Source organism: Pagrus major, chromosome 21 (genome assembly GCF_040436345.1).
Source record: "Pagrus major chromosome 21, Pma_NU_1.0".
Taxonomy (NCBI): Eukaryota; Metazoa; Chordata; class Actinopteri; order Spariformes; family Sparidae; genus Pagrus; species Pagrus major.
The window spans coordinates 13,605,317-13,626,388 of NC_133235.1; the positions used below are offsets into that span (position 1 = coordinate 13,605,317).

General features: G+C 40.5%; 1 protein-coding gene across 1 annotated transcript in view; it reads left to right on the plus strand.

The window, feature by feature from the left end:
• The first annotated feature begins 778 nt into the window (after positions 1-778).
• Positions 779-21,072, plus strand: part of pde4ca (phosphodiesterase 4C, cAMP-specific a) — a 29,186-nt gene continuing 8,892 nt past the window's right edge. The window contains exons 1-5 of the mRNA XM_073491095.1: positions 779-965; positions 17,517-17,708; positions 19,289-19,333; positions 19,806-19,842; positions 20,944-21,017. Coding sequence (XP_073347196.1) covers positions 838-965; positions 17,517-17,708; positions 19,289-19,333; positions 19,806-19,842; positions 20,944-21,017 — 476 coding nt within the window. The 5' untranslated portion in view covers positions 779-837. The remainder of the gene's footprint in view (positions 966-17,516; positions 17,709-19,288; positions 19,334-19,805; positions 19,843-20,943; positions 21,018-21,072) is intronic.

Consider the following 21,072-nt stretch of genomic DNA (forward strand, 5'->3'; position numbering starts at 1 on the left):
ACACACACACACACACACATACACAGACACTTGCTCAGTCACATGCCTACACACACACACTTACGCACTGACGCACACGCTCCGTTGCTCACATACACACGCGCACACACACACACGTCTTACAGCTCTGTGCACATTCGGTGGAGCGCTCGGACAAAAAACATATACGCAGGGCAACTAGAGCAGGAGAGCAAGTTTGCCCAGGGAAAGGAAAGGTCTGTTTGCTCTGTGATTAAAGGTGTTGCAGCCGTAGGGGAGAGGAGGAAGCAGAGAGAGAAACAGAAGAAGAGCAAGAGAGAGAGAGAGAGAGGGAGAGAGCAGGCAGACCGAAAGAGAGAGGGGGAAGAGGGCAGCGGTGTTGCGCCACATTTAGACCCGGAGCAAAGACAAGATGTACATGGGGGACCGAATAATGGACCTCTGCTGAGAGTGATGAAAAGCTTTCCCTACAGCCTGCAAGGCAGACAGACAGGCAGCAGGGAGCGTGCACGCAGAATTCAGGTGCTCAGGAAAAAGGAACGCACTCCAAATTTACTCAGATCATCCAAGGAAAAGCAGATTTTCAGCAGCACACAGTAGCATGGATTGCATCATTGCTCCGCGCTGGAGCCACCGGTCCTAGAGCTGGTGTCCACTCCCGCCAGAGGTAATGAGAACTCCTGGGAAGCCGTGGAGAGCCGGACAGCCCGACAGAGCGAGAACGACGAGGAAGCGGGCCGGGTTTGACCGGGATGAGAGCAGCCACAAGCTGAGGAGAACCAAGAGAGGGAGAGCAGCGGAGCGGCCGAGAAGAGGAGGGTGAGGACGAGTTAAAAGAGAGAGTAGACGAGAGAAAAGATGAGTGTGCCGACCAACTGTGGGTTCTGTGTCTCCGTGGAGCGGAGTATCACTGTGAGGAGTGGGAACATATGGGGATCGCCGTGTGCTGTCAACAGGCCTATTGACATCATACAGAAACGCAGGCGGTAATTAAGAGCTATCTCATTTACTCTTACTCAGTCCTTTTGTCTTTCTCTGCTTCTCAGTGTCTCCTTTCATCTCTTTCACACACACACAATGCAGCATGTGGGACATCATACAGATATATTGTGCAGGACTGTGAGTAAGGAGCATGATTCAGTTGACAAAAAGGCATTTACTTTTTACAATATGATATACATGAGTATATAAATATGACAATTTCTTATATCAGTGTTAACAGGAACAGAAAATTGGAGATCCATACAGGGCTGACTATAGTGTGTCTATATTTGTCTTTTTGAGCCTGTGAACATCTTTCATGACTCATTATCTAAAATCTGCAGTCTGCATACTTTCTTTTCTTTTATCAGCTGTCATATTTACATAAACATTCCTTGGCCCTTATCAGTTGTTTTTGGTTCATATCTGCATTTCCCAAAATATTCTTTTATCGTATTTCCTCTTGACCACTTGTGTCGTCTCCTCTTTTGTTAGATTAGGCACTGCTCCAGGAAGTCTTTTTTTTTACCCTCATTATACAAAAGACACCAGATATCTAATCATTCTGAAGTTGCTGTTAACAAGAGTCAACATAAGGGAATTGTGTGAAATGAGACTTTTTTTATTGCGTCTGGTTAAAAAAACAGCCCTCCATGGAACTTTAAATTACTCAGTTAATTCTGCCATGAACAGTCCTGCCAAATCACATTTGTGGCTGAAGACAAAGTCGGTGTGGTTGTACTGTATTATGTAGCTCAGCCAAGACTTAAAAAAAATGCGGTGACAAGCGTACAGAAGTCTGAGTGTAATTTTCAAATGTGTGTAGGAGATAGAAATAAAGGCGACTGTACGGTATCTGCAGTTTTATTAACTATCTGCAAAACTCTTTGAAAGTTTAGCAAACATTCAGCTGATTTACATTATTAAAAGGTAAAATATATTTCAATTTTAGTTTTTTCTAATGGGGCCAGTGCATTCAGAGATTTCACATGGTGGTCTCATTAACGTATGGATTTTTGCTGCAGCTGTAACCAGCAGCCAGTCTGTTTTGTCTCTGAACAGTAAGTTTAGGGCTGTGACATGTAAAAGAAACACTAAAAATAAACAATAAACACAATAAACACAATAAAAATACATGTAGAAAATAGAAAATTAGATAGAAAACAGAAAACTGAATCTACTAATAAACAGAACTAAGCTGTTGAGGTGTGCCTTCATTACAATCAACTTACTGTACAAGAAAGGGTCAGAAAAAAAAGACAGTGATTCACATTAAATGATTTTTGTACTGGTGAAAAGGGAACCACTGAAGACAAATTACTCATGTGTTTGAGTGTGTACCGTCCACACAGCCATCACATTATCACATAAGACAACCTGTTTGTGTTCATGGCTCTCCATGTAGCTTTAATGCCAGTGTCCCTTCCACAGATATTCTCACAGGAAAAGTCGACCATAAGTTCTGTTGCTTCACATGTAATCCTCATTGCCAGTGGGGAGGCTGTGAAGGAGGTCTCAGAGATAAAGTCGTGTTTACATTATGCTCATCTGACGTCTTTTCAGGCAGGATCCTTGTTCATCAGATGTAATGCAGAACATTTGTGAGCATTGCATTTTCAAGGGCAGTAATCTGTTTAATGCCTTGAATTTAATTCCCCCAAGATCCATGCCAAGAAATGTAAGTGACTTCTGCTCTTGAACAAGCAAAAATCTCCCCTTGTGATGCAAAAACATGGAAATCTGTCGGACTATTGCTCAGATAACTTCCACCTGTGGTTCTAGAAAGTAGTCCAGAAATTCTCGTCTCTTTAAGACGATCCCTCGACGTGCTTGTGGAGGAGAGTCTTAGCCTCGGAGGCAGGGACGTTGGAGCTTTATTTGGGATGAGGTATCGATCTTCCAGGGTGTGATGGTGATGGAAGAGCAAACTCTGTTAGAGCCGCGATCACCACCACCATTTTATTTTCTGGAGGCAAAGCAGGGTGGAGTGCAGGGGGAAGCATACGGTTATCAGCCTTGTCAGTGCCCATGTTTGAATCTATTAATATCACATATTTTAGAAGTCAAGACTTCTAAAGTTAAAGCTCTATTTATAAGTATAAAACTGATTAGACAGTACAGATTTGTGGTGTTGAAATCGTAAATGTGTAGGCTTATGAAATGTTTTAGTGTCTTCCTCTCGCTCTACTTCCTCTTGACTTTTCCTTCTTTCTTTTTCCTTCTTGCCAAGGCACTGACCTTTCGACATAAAGTAGTGTCTAAAAGTCCACTCAGACATGCCAGCCAGAGCTCTTTATGAATACATGAAATATATTCCGAACGTAGGTATGAGAAAAGCTGACAAGATGAACCTGCAGTGGTAGGAAGCATATAAATCTGCAGCATCAAACACAGAGCGTCTTGCGTGCCTTTTGGTGCGTGATTTAAAGCCAAGTTATCTCAGTTAACCGAAGAAGACAACAGCCAGATAACAGTACACCTTTCTCCTTAGATGGATATGTGGCCAGGGGATGCATGTTATTACGTGTCTGTGAGTGCAACAGTTACCAAATTGAAGTATTGAATACATCTGCTTTTGATACACAACGTACTACTTGCTAAGAAGTGATGGCTTATGTTGCCCAGTGGTGGTTATTGGTTTCTGCTTTCAACTTTCAACTTTCCAGCTGTTTTTCCTAAAAGAGGACAGATAGACAGGATTTCTTTAGAAAAGCTGGGACAGTAGCAGCTTACAGGCTTGGATGTGTTCTGCTGCATTTATTTATCCTTTGATTTCAATTTTATGAACCTGAAATTTGCTTCAGGCTATGAAAGCAGTCTGTAAGGCCCATTTAATTTGACTGTATCTGTCAGCTCAGAGCAACATGATGGGATGATACTAGCAGCACAGCTCGAGGGTGTCGGTCCACCATTTGGGTCCAGATTGAAATATCTCAACGACTAACAGATGGAAGGCAATGAAATTTTGTACAATGTATCCTAATGACTTCAGTAATCCTCAGATTTTTTTCTTGATCGCCACTACGAAGTTGACATTTGTGGTGTGTTTTAGGTGTAACTTTTTTGACCATATTGGGTCGCCATGCTGTTTGGTACTTATATTCATGTCACCCCATATTAACTTTAATGATCCCTTGAATTTTTCTGTAGCGCCACCTTCAGATACAAATTTTAATATGCCCAATTCTTTGGTTTATGAGCAAATACTTGCAAAACTAATGGCATTCCCATCAGCCTCAGCTGTACTTTGTGTTTAGTGTTAATTGGCAAATGTCAGCAAGCTAACATGCTAAACTAAGATGGTGAGTATGGTCACCAATAATCGCATAATGTGTTGGATAGGTCAGTGTGTTTACTGGGGAAACTACGGCTCATACGAAAAACAAGAAAAACAAACACAACCAGAGCTACACACGCTACAGTTTCTATGCTTGACTCAAAAGGTCTAACCAATGCAACCAACAGGAGTAGAGCAGTTCACGCAAGAAAAGCAGTGGGATCCATAATAACGCCACCATTATATGTGCTAAACATCTGTATCCATGAGTTTCTTGGGGAGGTTGCTAGGGAAGAGATTATGGGTGATACTTCTGGTGCTTAGTGGAACTAGCATTAGTAAAAAAAGTATCATAATAACTGACGCAAAGGCAGCACTTTCAAGACTTTAGAAAAGTTAGTTAATTGGGCTATGCAACTATGGTGTTTGTAGTATTAACTTGAAAAAGTCGCTAACCTAATCTTCATGAATGAATGATACGGCATACCAATCACTCTAAGAATGAGGATTAGCATCCTGTTAGCATAGAAAACGGCCACTCTAGTAACAGGACCATAATTTGCATGAGGTATCACAGGGCTTGGAATAAGGTGGATATTAACAATGTCATTGTGAGGTAATTGGCATGCTGCTCCCCGCCTTACGTGAGTACGGCCTCACAGAGCTGCTAGGATAGTTTTAATAGAAGTCCATATACTGCACGTAGTGTGTTTTTTTGTTTGTATATTAATTGAAAAATTAAACATTACGGTTAAAAGTAGAGTTTTTTTCTTCGCAACAGATCTGAAGCTGTACTCAGATGTCACATTGAAAATGAAATGCCATTTAATTAGCTCCATTAGTTTGAGCAATGTTCTCCCCTCTGCTCTCCCACCATTTACAGCCTGCTGTGTTTCCACAGGCTATTGATCTAATTTCCCTCAACGCTGTCTGCAGAAGGCCAAGTCTAAAATGAAGTGGCAATGACACAGAGCATTATACACTTATGACAGCCAGGGAAGGGGAAAAAATGCGAAAAGATTATTTCTAAATCGACCACTGACAGCAAATACAAGTATGAGCTTTGTTGGGTGTCTGGGAGTGAGACAGTGTGATTTATGCACCGAGTAATTTAATATGAATTAAGAGTCTTACAAAGACAGGCGCTTTGGCGGGTTTCATGTGAGTGAGGTAACTGAGGTTGAGCTTTAGAAATGCATTTCTTAGAAACCCAATACTTTCTCTTGTCAGTTCAACCTGGGAGGAGAGGAGAAATCTTCATCTTGCTTGATTTATCAAAATCATAAGTGTGAAGGTTGGACACACTCCGATGTTTTACGCGCCAAGCCCTGTCAACCAGCTTTTTATTTTTTCCTTGTTGCAGATAAGTATGTGTACATAAATTCTTGTGTTTGACATAGACACACACCACTTGTGCCAGAGGTCAACTGCTATCTAAATTTGCCAGTTCAATGTGGCCATGATAAATTCGTCCGAGCTTTCAGTCACAGCACATGAATCTCCTCATTTGCAGAAATTATGAAGTCATCCCTTGCCCTGCACGGAGCATAACTGTCACTGGTTGTGGCGCTGGGAAGGAGGTATCACAGCCAGAAAGCATTTTGTCGTAATAAATGTGTCTGAAAGTGTTTCCAAAGCGTTTCTTAAATCATTACTGGCTTCTAATGGTGGTCTGGCCCACAGGGAGCGTTACGGACCCTCATTTGACTGCCTCTCAGTTCCACTGGCCTCACACACATAGACATACACACACACAGCTCATCTGGGCTTGTACGTGTGTGTTCATTTGTAACGTTCTCTCACTGACAGTTAAGTCATGGCTGAGTGCAGTGTGACAGGCTCTATGGACTGAATGCTCTCCTAAAACCCCACAACTTTACTGTCCAGTAACGAGCTTTCCAGACACAAGCGCGCAAGAACCATTCTTCTTAGAATGACAGAATAATTGTGCAATTACGTGTGTTAAATGTTGAAATTCTGCAGTGTTTTACTTGCATTTGAACACTTAAATTTAGACCACATGTTTGCTTCATTTGCTTTCATGATATCACAGTTCCTTTGCATTTGTTCTGTACATGAATGACACTGGTGAACATACTGTAGACCATTGAAACTGTTGATAACACAGGCATGAAGATTTGATTGGCTTTAAGCATCAACTGCATTTTATGTTCAGTTTAAAAATATCCTCCACGTGCTTAATAGCTTTGTTAGAAAGACTAATTCTGGATTTTCTAGAAATTGTATAAAGGTAAATCTGAAGTTTAACATTAGCTGACCATTTAAGGATAAGTCATTTTGTTTTTATGCTCGTAACACAATATCACAGCACCGCCTTGAGGGAATTTCTTCAAATTTGGCACGAACGTCCACTTGGACTAGAGTATAAACGGATTAGATTCTGATGAAGTGATGACGTTTTATATCTAAAAGGTCAAAGGTCAACTTCACTGTGACATCATAATGTAATTGGTGACACTAATATTAGCTGCTCACCTTGAAGTTGTTGTGACTATAGAGATCTTCTGTGCTGCCAAATTAAGGATGTGTGTGAAGGATCCAGTAGCTTCTTCAGGTTCTGTCAGGATCAGCTTTATTGGCCAAGCATGTGAACATACACAAGGAATTCAACCATTTTTTTGTTCCTCTCGGTGAACTTACACACTAATAGACATACGACAGTAGTCCAACACAAGCTCATTGGTTTTGCTGATATTGAGCTTCAGGTGATTGTTGTTGAACCAAGTCTATATCAGTCCTCTATACTCCTTCGTAAAAATAGTCTGTTGTCGAAGGCAGCATGTTTCTCACTGGAAATTATTCACTGGAATCAGACATGTCAATAAAGTCTTCACTACATATACGAGTATGGACAGACTCATTAACTGCAACTGAGGCATACATTACATGGTGTTATAGTTCTTCCATGCACTTTTTCATTTTCCTCAGCACTACTTTTACAACAAAGAATTTCTCAATATTGTCTGAATTTAAATTGAAACAAGGTTATTTATGCTAGCATGACAAAGCCACATATTGGGTGCATATAAGGGTTCAGCATGTTTAAGTAATATCGTCATAGTCTTTCTCTGTGGTCTCATCTCGCTTCAAGAGCCTTGACCATTAATACCTCTCCCCGATCATGTTACGACACTTTTATAGAGCCGGTTCTGAACTTTTCTGAACCTTTTCTCTCTCCGCCCCTCACGTCCTCTCTTCATGTTTCTTCTCACCTTCAGACCCACCACTTATATTAATTTTGCTCCAAATCTTCTCCTCTCACTTCACTGTTTTCTTTGTGGCACTATAATATCCTGGTGGATAACAGACACTCTTTGGTGAGTGTGTGTGTGTGTGTGTGTGTGTGTGTGTGTGTACGTACGTAGTTAGATGAGAACACTCATTGTAAATCTCTTCTGGTCTCCAGTTTTATTAAAATGACCGCTGCCACTGCTACTGTGGTCCTTAACACGATGTCATAACTGTACAATTAGATTTCATTTTTTTAACTCAATACAAAAAGCAGCGTTTGAACCTAGTGGTTGCATTTAGAGGCCTAATTTCATAGAATGGACACAAAAAAAGTAAGAATTTCTCACTGCACTGAAATTGTTTGAATTTTTAAGCTGATGAGAGTTTATGCACAGAGAGAAAAAACAGCAGCTATCACAAGTTTATTATATAAAATGGACAAGTCAATCTCTTTCTTTTTTGCCACTGGGAGATAATCAAGTAGACCTCGACACTAATCATGATCCAGTACCAAACTAGTGCTTAAAATGTATCAATCAATTGATGATTGACAGAGCGACTGTCCTCAGCAGCCACTTCACACTGTTAAGGTCAGGGCGCTCCACGTCCACCAGGACAGGCGTCAGAACGGCCTTGTGGTGTTTTCCAAAGGAAAGATCTGAGGAAGAGGGCTGGGCTCTGAGATGGTGATTAGAGCCGTCAGAGAGGGAACACGGAGAATACAGTTCACATATGGTATTAAACGCACACACACACACATTTACCGACATATACGCTAATTTTGTCTTTACTTTTTCTGTCTGTCTCTTGCTTTTAGCTGTTCAGTTCATAGCAAAATAAACTATTCTGATTTAATCACAGTGAACGGAGTTAAGTACAGTAAGTCAGTGACCACACACACACACACACACACACACACAAACGTTTAATTTACAGACCAGCTGTTGGTTTTGAAACAAGTAAGTTAGATTACTGCCAGTGCGTGTGTTCGTGTGTGTGTGTGTGTGTGTGTGTGTGTGTGTGTGTGTGTGTCGCTGTGGAAAAACAAATACAGCCTGATATAAAGAAACAAATATAGCCCTGTTGTCATTGGCAAAGATCCATTTATTTTGAGTCTATTTGATACAGTTGCACATTTAATCTTATTTTCTTCAATAATGAAATATCCCTCATTGGTAATAAACTCTGACTAGATCAAGGAAATCTAAAGTTTCCCTCTTCCGATGCCAAACACTTCCAGTCCACACACAAACAGAAGAAACAATGCCGTCTCTTTCACATCACTAGCTCTATACAAATCAGTGCCATTATACAGTCTGTCTCATAACTCTTCTTGATTTATAAAAAGGTCAGTGAAGTGAATATGTGTTCCTGCCTTTCTGTTATGTCAGCTTACACTGTACACACTCACATTCTTTATAAAACCATTTCTCAGTGCCTGATTCTGAACAATGGACATACATGGATATCGCAGTTGCATAATGTCTATACTTAGCTATCATTTGGACATAAAGACGTTGACATATCAGCTCTGTTTTTGTTGGGTGTGAAATGATACAGTGGTTGAAAGGTTATTGTTTGTGTTGCTATTCATGAAATAATAGCAGTAGAAGTCTACTTTTAAATTCGGTGTTACTTTGCTGAACCCTTTCAGGAGGATCTACAGCTTACATGTATATGCAGCGGGCAGTGATTTCCCTCATGTTTTTTTAACAAGGCGAATTAGTTAGTAACAGAGACAACAGGACAAACAGAGACTGCTGGGAGACAGAACTAATGTTTTCCTGCATGCTGCCGCCCACGCAAGGGTTGTACCAGTGAAATCTGATAAGGAAACAGTTAAAAACATTGGGAAATACCCTTATTTGTCTTCCTACAGAGAGTTAGATGAGGAGATGAAAATGAAGCTGCAGCCATCAGTTTGTTAGCTTAGCTTAGTATAAAAACAGGAGACACAAAATTTGCCTACCTGTAACTATAAAGCTCAAAATTGTCCTGAGTTTTAGTTTTGTGATTTCCTGTTTTATGTTGAAAGATCATCCTCATGTGTCATGTTTTACTTTCCACTTCCTGTCTTTGTCTGTTTTCCCGCACTAATTACTCCAACAGCTTTGGTTGCATTAAAGCTCACTTCTTGTTCTGTGACCTGCCTGCCTCCATTTTTGCAAAATCTTGACACAAATGAACATGTTATATCTGTTCAGCATAAAAACACAAATTCGACACTACTATAACACTAATTACTGCTGATTGAAAAATAAGGAAGTTGTTGTGCATGGGCCTTAAAGGTTGTCGTACCATAAGAATAGTCATTCTCCCTTAACAACACTATGTAAATATGGTCTACACCAGGGGGCCAAAACTGAAACTTAATGGTAGACCACGGGCCCAAATCAAGCACCTATTGTGCTCTATTATTTAGAAATAAAACTAAAGGGCAAGTGAGAAAAAAAGATCTGGTGTTCTATTTTTTTAAGTCTGATCCCATTTTTTCACTCCTGTGTTTTTTGCCAAGATAATTTTTTGAAATTCCTTCATTTTTTTGTTTTCACCTGCCTCTCTGGGCTTCCATAGTACTAGGATCCTGCTCATATTGTCACTCCGTCTGCTGTGCTCACATTATGAAAAAAAAATTAACAATTACCTCAAAAAAAGTAGAACAGCATAAACAGCGATTCATATTATAAATTTCTTTTCATATATATTTTTTCTCACAAGAAAGATCTGACGAGCTTAATCAAACCCTTTGGCAAGCCCCACTTTGGACAGTCCTTGTCTATTCTTATGTTACAAAACACAAAACAACCAGAGTTAATAGTGTCCAAATAACTTTAAATGTAGTGTTTCTAACTCAGAATATGTTACACATATTAAATCGAGGTCCTGCTCATAACTAAGTCACAAATAGAAGAATAGAGAAAAGTAACATATAGTCATGCAGAATATTACTAAGTCTTTACAAATGACAAATGACTTAGTAATGACTAATTGCAAGCCAGTATGCTAATAATATCCATACCCTCTATCCTAACCCCCTGATGTAGGTTAACTGAATACACATAAAAACACACCACCTCCATCAGGTCGCTGCACGATAAAAATAATATGCTGTTACAGGAAAGGAGAGGAAGGGCAAGACAAACAAACAGGGTGGTTCTCCCTCTGTGTGAGGGGCCACAGAAAAAACAACCAGACAGCTTTTATCCCAGAACACACACACCGGTGACGCTTGTGTTACACAGTCACTCACACACACAAAATGTCACTGTGAAATTGAAATGACTGAAGTCTGTCCTCTAATGTGGCCAGATTACCACCTCTGTGGTTCATCATCAGCGCACTTTGTTGCGTGTGTTGAGCTTCAGAATGAAGACGCCCAGCTGCTGGTGTGAAATTTGTGGTCTCATTAGGCCAATCCTAATCCTTGTAAACTTCAGAGCATCTTTCATGTGTAGATACGAGGCAGATTCTGTACATACAGCCTGGATCATAACGCGCCACAGCAGGGAAAAAAAGTTTGAGTTCTTAATTTACTTCCAACCGCTTTAACACACTCATTGTCACGTAATCCAAATTATTCCAAATTATATAAGGAAATACAATACCCTCAAGCGTCACCAGAGGCGGTCTGTGTTACATGTAATACACGCTCCCTGCCTTCTTTTGAATAAATGGCTGAGCCGGTCCGGCGAGTCGGCTCTGGTGTAACAAATTCTACCTCTGGTTGTGTCACAGCAAAGGCCTGCAAATGAGGAATGAAGGTTCAGATGACAGCTTGCCCTGGTTTACAGGCCTATCTCCCTGTCTCTCCCTCTCTCGCTCTGCCCCGTAGCTCCTGTATTTTAATGCTCCCCAGATGGGATTGACGTTGCTGTGACAGGCGGTGACGCAGGCGGGGTGTCGGGTATCAGGGCCACTGACAGGTTACCATCAATCACACCTCTTACCAGCCAGCCACTTAAATAACAAAACGCTGTAACACACCTCTCTCTATGCACTTTTTTTTTAATGCAAAAGGCTTTATGATGCTCGGGAATGTTGGCTCCATTTTTGTCTTTTGAAAGTAATCAGGTGTGTGTGTGTGTGTGTGTGCGCGCGCGCCTTTGAGGCAGATCTGAATAAAGCCCTGTGTGCCGACGCAGAAGCCAACTTCAGATGGATCTGTTTAACTTCACCCGATCTCATTTTATATCAGATTTCTTCATCGTCTCTGCACATAGAAATGTTTTTTAATCCGTCTCACTAACAGGATGTGCTGAAAATTTTAAATTGTTAAATAGGATTACAAGCAAACTAACAAACTGAGTTGTTTCGCACATTTTCTTTCTAATGGAACACAGTTCAGTGTGTTTAACATCGATTTTGTTATTTTATTTGTGATTTTATTGTGATACATATATTTACATGTATATACAGTACGTACTGTATACGATGGGTCGACTGATTACCTGCCTGGACTGCTGTAATATTCTGAACTTTTTTTTTGACACTGGTGTACTTACCTCTTCCTGTTTCAACTTGGCCATGTGTTCATGTATTTATTATTTATGTTTATTGAGAATTTGTTGTTAATGTTTACTGTTAATTTTATTGGTTATTCTTGTTTTGTATTTTTCCTTATGTAATATATATATATATATATATATATATATATATATATATATATATATATATATATATATATACATACATACATACATACATACATATACATACACCATATATATCTATATATATCTATATATATATACACACACACATATATATGTATATATATATATATATGGTGATATTAAAGATTTGAATCACAGTTGTAAACCCAAAGATATTTAGTTTATTATCATATTAGACATTAAAACACAGCAAAACTTTACATTTGACTACATGAGACTCGAACCAGCACTTTTTTGCTCTTTTTAATTGAAAAATTACTTAAACAGTTAATTAATTATCAAAACTGTCGCTGATTAATTCTTTTTCAATCGACTCATCAGTGAATCGACTGTTTAAACTCTACTGTATATTTGCAGATTGGCCCGCTCTTGCAGTATCACCAGAGCCCAGTAGAGGGACTCTGTCCTCTTGAGTGACTGCAGACTGTAGATTTGTCTCAGTTCCCCAGTCAGTGCTTACACTATACACATCAGCCATCACTCACAAACAAGTTTATCTGCTATCATATTAAACAACACCCTCCCACTCAACAGGATTATTTTTAACATAAAAAAATCACATTCTGTTGAGTTTATTTTAATCACTTGTGGCTGAAACTGAGAAAGCGAGCGAGGGAGGAGGGTGTCAGGGAAGGAGAGAAGCGGTGGGTGGGTGGGTGCGACTGGCTGGCATGTGAAAGACACGAAGACAATAGAGTCATGTTAGAAGACCGGTCGTCCAAACAGCCACAGTGCCTGTGTGGGAGCTTCCTGTCCGGACGGCATGGACGCTTTAGCCTGAACATGACCTTTGACCTCTTAAAAATACAAAATGCCTCAGTTGACATACCTAGTTTTGTAAAGTATATGCTTAAAGGCAGACGAGGTATTTTTGGTTTCATGTTCGGAGCACATTTGTTATATTGACATTGCTCAAATGAAAACAAAGATAAAGATGCTGCGTTTCTCAGTATACTTCTGCAACCTGCAATAGTAGTACATGAATTATATCACTAGAGAAATATCTGTCAGTCCATAAGAAAATAATTCTAATTGAACAACAATAGTCGGTTGTAATTTAGATTGTGTTTTAATTTGCATGTTCATCTGAACACGTGTGATTGGTTGCAGTGGGTTCATACAGGAATATGAATGAAATATAATGTAATTACACAGACACTAAAATAGAAAAACCAAATGTGCACAAAAACTAACGTTAATCTTCATGGACAGTGTGCGTTTTGAAATCATTGTTTGCTTTATTTGTTCTTACCTTGGCAACAACCTCCACATGTTCATGCTGCTGTTTACACTGAAGTCTTTCTTCCCAAGGGAGATCTTTGTGATGAAGTGCAAAGATACAATATTATCGTGCGTGTGTGCTTAAGCAAAACTAGTCTGGTGTCATGAGTAAGTCAGGACTCTCTGTTCACTCCCCTGAGAAAGAGAAGAGAACTGGAAGCGAAGCGGCAGTGAGGGAAAGACGTGGGCGATATTTTGATCTGTGATCTAATTTTAGCTCGGCATGGGCTTCAAATAGAAACTTCACCATAAATATTCATGAATGGAGGGAAGAATCTGTTGCTCTGCGATGCAGAGAGGCAGAAGAGAGATGGGAAGGGGAGGGCTCTGTTCTTTACCTGAAAGTCTATTTTTAGCTGCATTGCTGCCACTCTCGGTCTATTCCCCATGCATGGGAAGACTAAATTTAGCTGCATAGAGACAGAAGCGTGATGCAGAAACAGAAATAGAAACGGGTTTATGGTCAGAGCACGCAGGACAACAGCCAGGGGTGCAGCATCATTAGGGAGGACAGAGAGAGAAAACAGGAGAGATAAAGAGTGGGCGAGGCTCCGAGCTACATGTGTGCTCATTGTAACTGTGATGAAATGATGCGTGTGTACACATCATAGGTGTGTAAGGTGGCGTGTTGCTCTGCTTTAGCACATTAAAGGCATCATTAAGACTCAGAAAACAGGTCTAATTCCTAATGTTTGTGTCAAAATGATGATTAATCCTCAAATACACATTTGTACATTTGCAGATATGCAGCCTACCAGCTGAGCCACACTGGCCCAGTCACACAGTGTACATACAGTTAAAAAGCCCCCATGTACGTGTCTCAGAACACGCTGTACTCTCATCCCCTTTGAAATTTGACTTACTCTCCTTCTCTCTCTCTGTGCCCTATTTTACCCCTCACCCCGATGTCTTCCTTCCCTCCATCCAACTCCTCTCCTCTCCTCTCCTCTCCTCTCCTCTCCTCTCCTCGGCTATGTATAGTGCAGTCAGTGTGTCTGACTCTGTCACATGGGTGCAGGGATGGAGTCTTCTGTTCGGCTGCTGTTACGTAACAGCTAGTAACGCACCAACATCTTGTCCTCATGCAGCATCCTAGGAGGGTAGCAGGGTAGGAGGAGGGGCACTGTAGGAAGGAGTGGAGAGAGGAATGAATAGGATGTTTGCATGCTGCATTTGGTGGATAGCTATTAAAAGCTGCACCCTTCAAATCAACCAAATGTTAGAATTAAAGCTATTAAAGCTGCAATTAAATGTTTTAAGCCATGGTAGCAGCACTGCTCTATAGGTTGGTCTGTCGGGCCTCTAGATTGCAATAATTCAACAACTATTGGATGGATTTGTGCAGACATTCATGGTCCCTAGATGATGAACCAAAATGACTTTTGTGACCCCCTGATTTTTCATTCAGCCCCACCATTAGGTTGACATTTATGGTTATGAATCAAATTATCTCAACAACTATCAGATGTATTGCAGTGAAATTTAGTACAGACATTCATGATCCAGGCTCAGCTTTCCTCTGTGTTCAGTGCTGATTAGCAAATTTTAAACATGCTGATATGCTAAATTAAGCATGCACAACACCACTGCTGTTCAAATCATGGGTAGCTTGTAATAGACCATATTCACCCGGCAGCCGTTTTCCTCTGTTGTCACACTCAAGGCGGTAAGCTCAAATGTCGTACTGCTGTGTTCCAGGTTGCATGTCGTATGAATGTAGGGGATCTAACAAATCATTAATACAGTTCAGTTCCTGATTGATCAGAAACTGAAAAGACAATCAATAGTTAAAATCTGGAGCAACATCAGACCATATTTCAAGGTAAAAACAACATATTTGATAAATTAGCTTATGTTAGCGTTGAACCACTTCCTAGTTAGCATTACTGTTTGATAGTGTTACATGAAATGATAGGAAAGGCGTAGATTATTTCTAAAATGTCAACACTCGCATCTTGGGCACATTAATATAAGCCTGAAAGTGAAACATATTGGAAGCAGTTGAATGCTGATGTTAATGGCTACAAATGGCCCAGGTCCCTTCAGATTTTCACTGTCCATTGTCTTTTCAGCTGCTGGTCGACCAGGAGGTGGTGAAATGATAACAATTTGTCAGATTCCCATTTATATTACTTCTATCCTGAAACGCAGAAAATGGCTGCCGCTTAAATATGGTCTATAAACTTTCCACAGCTAAACAATGTGGTTAATGTTGTGTCATTCTGTACTCTATCCAGGTATTTGTGATATACTCAGGACTGTAATGTTGTTTTATTATTGTGATTTTATGATTTGCCCACTTATCATCTGCAGACATCTGCAGCTAGCACTTGTGCACACAGAACCACTGGTTTTGTTTGACTTGGGTTTCAGAGGTTTTTATTTTTGAACGCTGTTTCCCCTCCTGTATTTATTTGAAAAAGATTGAATGTGGGTCTCAGCATCCGCCCGTCCAAAATCCTCCTCGTTCTGCTAATGGTTGTTTTGATTAAGAGTGGACTTCTACTCTGGAGTTCCTCAGACTGTTTATAAAAGGAGACGTGTTGCCAAACGGAGCACAGAGCTGACAGAGTCTCTCCAGGTTCAGCAGAAGGGCGGTGGGAAAGAAGAGATGTGGATCAATGCAGAAACGTGCCCAGACTGTGAAAAAACACCTCGCCGTGCCTTTATTTTGTGTTTCTCTCTGTAGTCGTGTTTGATGAGGAGGAACTCCTCCTCACCTGAACGCTGGGCTATTTTTAGACTCACATGACCTCCACGTCAATACGCTGATGCTAATTTTATACTCGCTCTTCACTCACAGTCCTTCCCCACGCACACGCCTCTGAATGTTCACACACACACACTTGCACCTGCATGACATTAGCCTAACAGGCTTCACACCTTTAATGAAGCGCTCATCATGTAGTCCATGTTGTAACTGGTTTTTTTGCCAGCCTGAAGAACAGAGAGAATTCTGTCTGGAAGTGGTGTGACTATGGTAGTCTCTGCTTTTCTTGATTTCAGAGGAAGCAAAATGAGATTTTCTCTGTCATCCACTCTTTGTATCTTATCAGCTTGATATAGTAAATGGCTTCCTGTAGGGCTGGGAAGTGTATTGATATTATATTGTCTTAGATTTTAGATATTGTGTTATGGTTTTAAAGGCTGCATTAGTCATTATACCCACATTACTGATGATTTGGCTCAAACAAAAGGTGTAAATAACATCTTTTCAAATCAATTTGGGATCTCTGGGGTTTCTGGATACCCAGTTTACGCCTGACAAGCTGTATGAAGCCATTTAATAGCTCCCTGGGCCAGTTGTCCTAACGGTCAGCCCCATTCTACTGCATCGACATGCAGCCATCAGAATTAGAAACTATTCACAGTCCATGGCTCTCGACACCCCCTCATTGTGTTAACGCAGTGCTGATTTTAGTCCACTTTGTGTGATATATTAGTGTGATAACAGCATTCCCACATATTTCACACTGTCACATCCTTTTTGTCATCCTTCTAAATTGGTCAGTTTTAGCTCTTATTTTGGTCTTTACTGATTTATAATTGTTATGCTTCCTTCTGAATTACACAATTTCCTGTTCAAGAGATGAAAATGGCTGAATGTTGTCACCCAGTAATGAAAGCTTGTGATATTTTTAAATGTGGGGTATTGTATTGTATATTCCCTTTTTTCTCCATCATTGTTTCTGGAGCTGCCCCAGTCTCTAAACTGGGATTTCTACATTGCTTTGTTTGTGGCCCCATCATAAGATTTCCATTTCTATGTCTCTGTCTATGGATCAGCCCTCACTGAAACAGGATAAAGTACATTCTGTGAGAGAGATGCTAAAACTAGTGCTAGGAGTGTCTTTGTATGATTAATATTTAATGAGAAAGGTTAACTTGTTAGTGGTTTAACAATGGCAACCTCTAAATCAAGAAGTGGATGTCCAGGATGGTTCTGGTTGATGCTTCTTTCCTCTCTTCTCCATGCTGTGGAATGAATCTGCACATTAGTTTGTATATCTGATCATATGTGTCTTGCGTCAACTAGCCTTAATAAACCCTTTCCCCTCTCTTTTCCTTCTCAGTTTTGATGTGGAGAATGGATTGTCAGTGGGTCGCAGCCCTCTGGACCCCCAGGCCAGCCCCGGCTCTGGTCGGGTCATACAGCCCAACTTTCCTCACAGTCAGCGGCGGGAATCCTTCCTTTACCGCTCAGACTCTGACTTTGACCTTTCACCCAAAGGTCCCTCCAGAAACTCCTCCACTGCCAGTGACCTGTAAGTTCACTCCCACCTCATACTATTGATCTGGTACCTCTTCATGACACTCTACTACATGATATACAGTTGTATATATCCTCTGTGTTTAGAAGGATGGGTTCTAAGCAAAATGTGTTTTCATGATTTATTCAAGACTTATTGACACCCCTCAGAGGACTCTCTGTCTCTCAATACAACCCTGATGACAAAACTGTTGGTGAGCTAACATGAATAAACATAAATAAAAATAGATTTGAATTATTTGCAGTTTTACAAAGTGTTCCTGAGCCCATGTAGTAATATCCTTTATACAATAATGTGTCTCACAAATTAATGCGCCTCGCCCTCCTTGCTTGTGAACGACTGAGCATGCCCCTTTCAAACCCAATCATGATTTTATCACCTGTAACTGATGAACCTGTTTACCTGTGGAATGATCCAAACAGGTGTTTCTTTAGTCTTTCACAGCATTTTGTTGCTCCTGTCCCAACTTGTTTGAAACATGTTGCTGGCATGAAATTCAGGATAAGCACAAAAATCAGTGAAGTTGATGATCATAAAGTGAAGAACATGTTTTCTCCAACCTAAAATATCAGATTCAAGGTCAGACCATGCAGCTTTAAAATTCCCATTAAAATTGTATTTCATTGCCTGAATAAACATCTGTGATACAATAAAAAAATGATCTCCAGCTATGCAGATAAAGTCTCAAAAATCAACAGTGTTTAATGTGCTCTGCTTCAGGTCGCAGGTCAGAGTGTGCTGTATATATTCAGTCTTACTACTCCGTGTTGCATGAGACATCTCAGTAAAAAGACTTCAGCACTAATGCTGAGACTCCAGTTCCCAGTTTGGTTTCTGTTAAATACTCTTTAAAGGGGCACAATGTTACTTTTTACAGACCTATACTGTTGAACTGTAGGACTTCTAGATGGGTAATCTGCTGTTTTTGTTCTCACCCCACCATAACTCAAAATACAAGCCTGTTTTGCTCTAATTCTTACACATAAAAATGTAAACATATGGCTTTCAAGTACATATTAAACTCTTGATAGCTTTTGCAAACTGCTGTTCATTGAATCAAGAGCTTTGCCTCTGTTTACAGGCTCTGGCAAACAGTCTTTACTCGTAAACTTGAACCTTTTTTCACTTGAACCGTCCTAGAGAGTCCTCTGGAGCCAAACTTTTTAGATTGTGTGCTTTTTCTGTCATTGCCTTGTATTTTGGACGCATCAAAGTTTTTCTGCACATGTTTATGAAAATCCTACATGGACCGATAAAAAAAGGGGTCTACATCTGGTGCGTTTCTTGTCCCAGTCTTTCACTTCATTGCACAGAGGCAGTCATAAAACAGGCTGTGCATCGCCTGTGTCTAAAATAATCCATCACATACAATCGAAATGTTTGCATGTCAAATCTTCTTCTCAGGGATTGCAAGAAAAAGGGGCAATTTATTTATTTTCTCTCGCTGTTTGTGTGTCAGACATGTCCCTAAATAAGCAATCCACTCCACAGTCCAGAACATCTAAACACATTGAAGTTTGTAAAGTTAGCAGTCACAGGTCTCCTCATCGACTCTCGCCTATCTGTTTTTAAAGGGAAGAAAGCTTGAAGCACTGGGAAGTCAACTGGTTGTCATCTCGGTGAGAAGAACATGATAAAACAACAAAACTAAGATATAAACACTGACTCTGTCCCCTTGAAGCCCTCTCCTGCATTCCCTCTAGATGGCTTCACAGCCATTTCCCTCCTCTCTCCTAAACCAACGTGACGTAATATCAAACACTTCACCTGATCTCCGTTAGACCCCCCCTAAAACACCCAGTTCTGTTTTCTTTGTTTTTGCATGTGAAGCTTAATTAGAGACAACTAAGTATAACAACACACTTTGTTTTTAATTACTTATATCATACTTCATCACCCACCCTTCCACCTCCCCAATCCGTTTCCTCACCAACCTTACTATAAGCAATTCAGTTTGGTTTCTGTTTATTTGGTCTTTTTATTTAACACAGATGAATTTAGATTCAGAATCTTATATAATTGTCCTCTTATCAGTGTTTCATGTTTGTGTTTCATGCTTTTTCCTCTTGTGTATTCTCCTCTGTACTACAGACACACAGAAGACATGATTGTCACACCATTTGCACAGGTGAGTCCTCTGAGAACTTTCCGTTCCATTCAATTGTCCTTTTTGCGCGCTCCGAAAATTTGCCAGATGGTCAAATAAAAAGAGAATCCCGTTCACTTGTTAGCTAAAGACAGCCGGGCTTGAAAAGTCTATAATAAACTACAGATGGTATGACACTGGGCTTTACAGCCGTGTTGGAACAGCCCCTCAGCATTATGTCTGGCCCTGCGACAGGATCAGGCATCCCGCTGGCACTGCCTGGCTCTTACGTGGGATGTGCGTCACACTTGTGCTCACTTTACACATTGAAAGAAGCGGCAAATCCAATACTCCTGGATCACGCTGTTTGAATTCACCATGCCGTGGCTGATAAGGCCACTCTGTGGGTCAGGTCTGGACACCAGATACTCTGTGCGCTTTCTCTGTGTGCTGACTCAGTGTTTGGCTGCACATGGAGGGACAGACATGACATCGAGGAGTGTCAGTGATGCCATCAAAACATCAGACAGGGAGAGGGGAATGCCTCTGTGCAGCACTGCAAGTTGAAAGCCACAGTATCTGGTTTCAAAGGCTCAGATTTATCTTATGATTTGATCTAGATTAATTATGTGGAGGCATGTGCAAATATTTAAAGGGACAGTTCACCCCAAAATCAAAAATACAAAATGTTCTTCTTACCTGTGGTGCTCTTTATCCATCTAGATTGTTTTGGTGTGAGTTGCCAAGTTTGGGAGATATTACCTGTAGAGATGTCTGCCTTCTGTTGAATATAATGGAACTAGATGGCACTCAGCTTGTAGTGCTCAAAGAGACATCGCTGTTGAGTTTTTTCAAGTGTATTTTTTGGCGCTTTGAGCACCACAAGCCAAGCACCATCACTTATATTAGAGAGAAAGCAGACATCTCTACAGCTGATATCTCCACACTCATTAACTCACACCAAAATAATCTAGATGGACGACTAGAACTACAGGTAAGAGGGAGAATATTATAGGTTAGGTATATATAGGTATATTATAGGATATTGGCAGCCCCTTTAAGGCTATTAATGAAATGGAATGTGTAGTTTCAACCTACATCATGATTATCTTGTACATTCAGTCTCTTGTTCCCATCTTATAGGTCCTTGCCAGCCTGAGGACAGTCCGAAGTAACTTTGCCGTCATAACTGGACAGCAAGATCGCCCAGCCAGCAAGTAAGTTGAGTAAATGTCCTCAGCTGCTCGATGAATCTTCTAGTGTCACACCTGA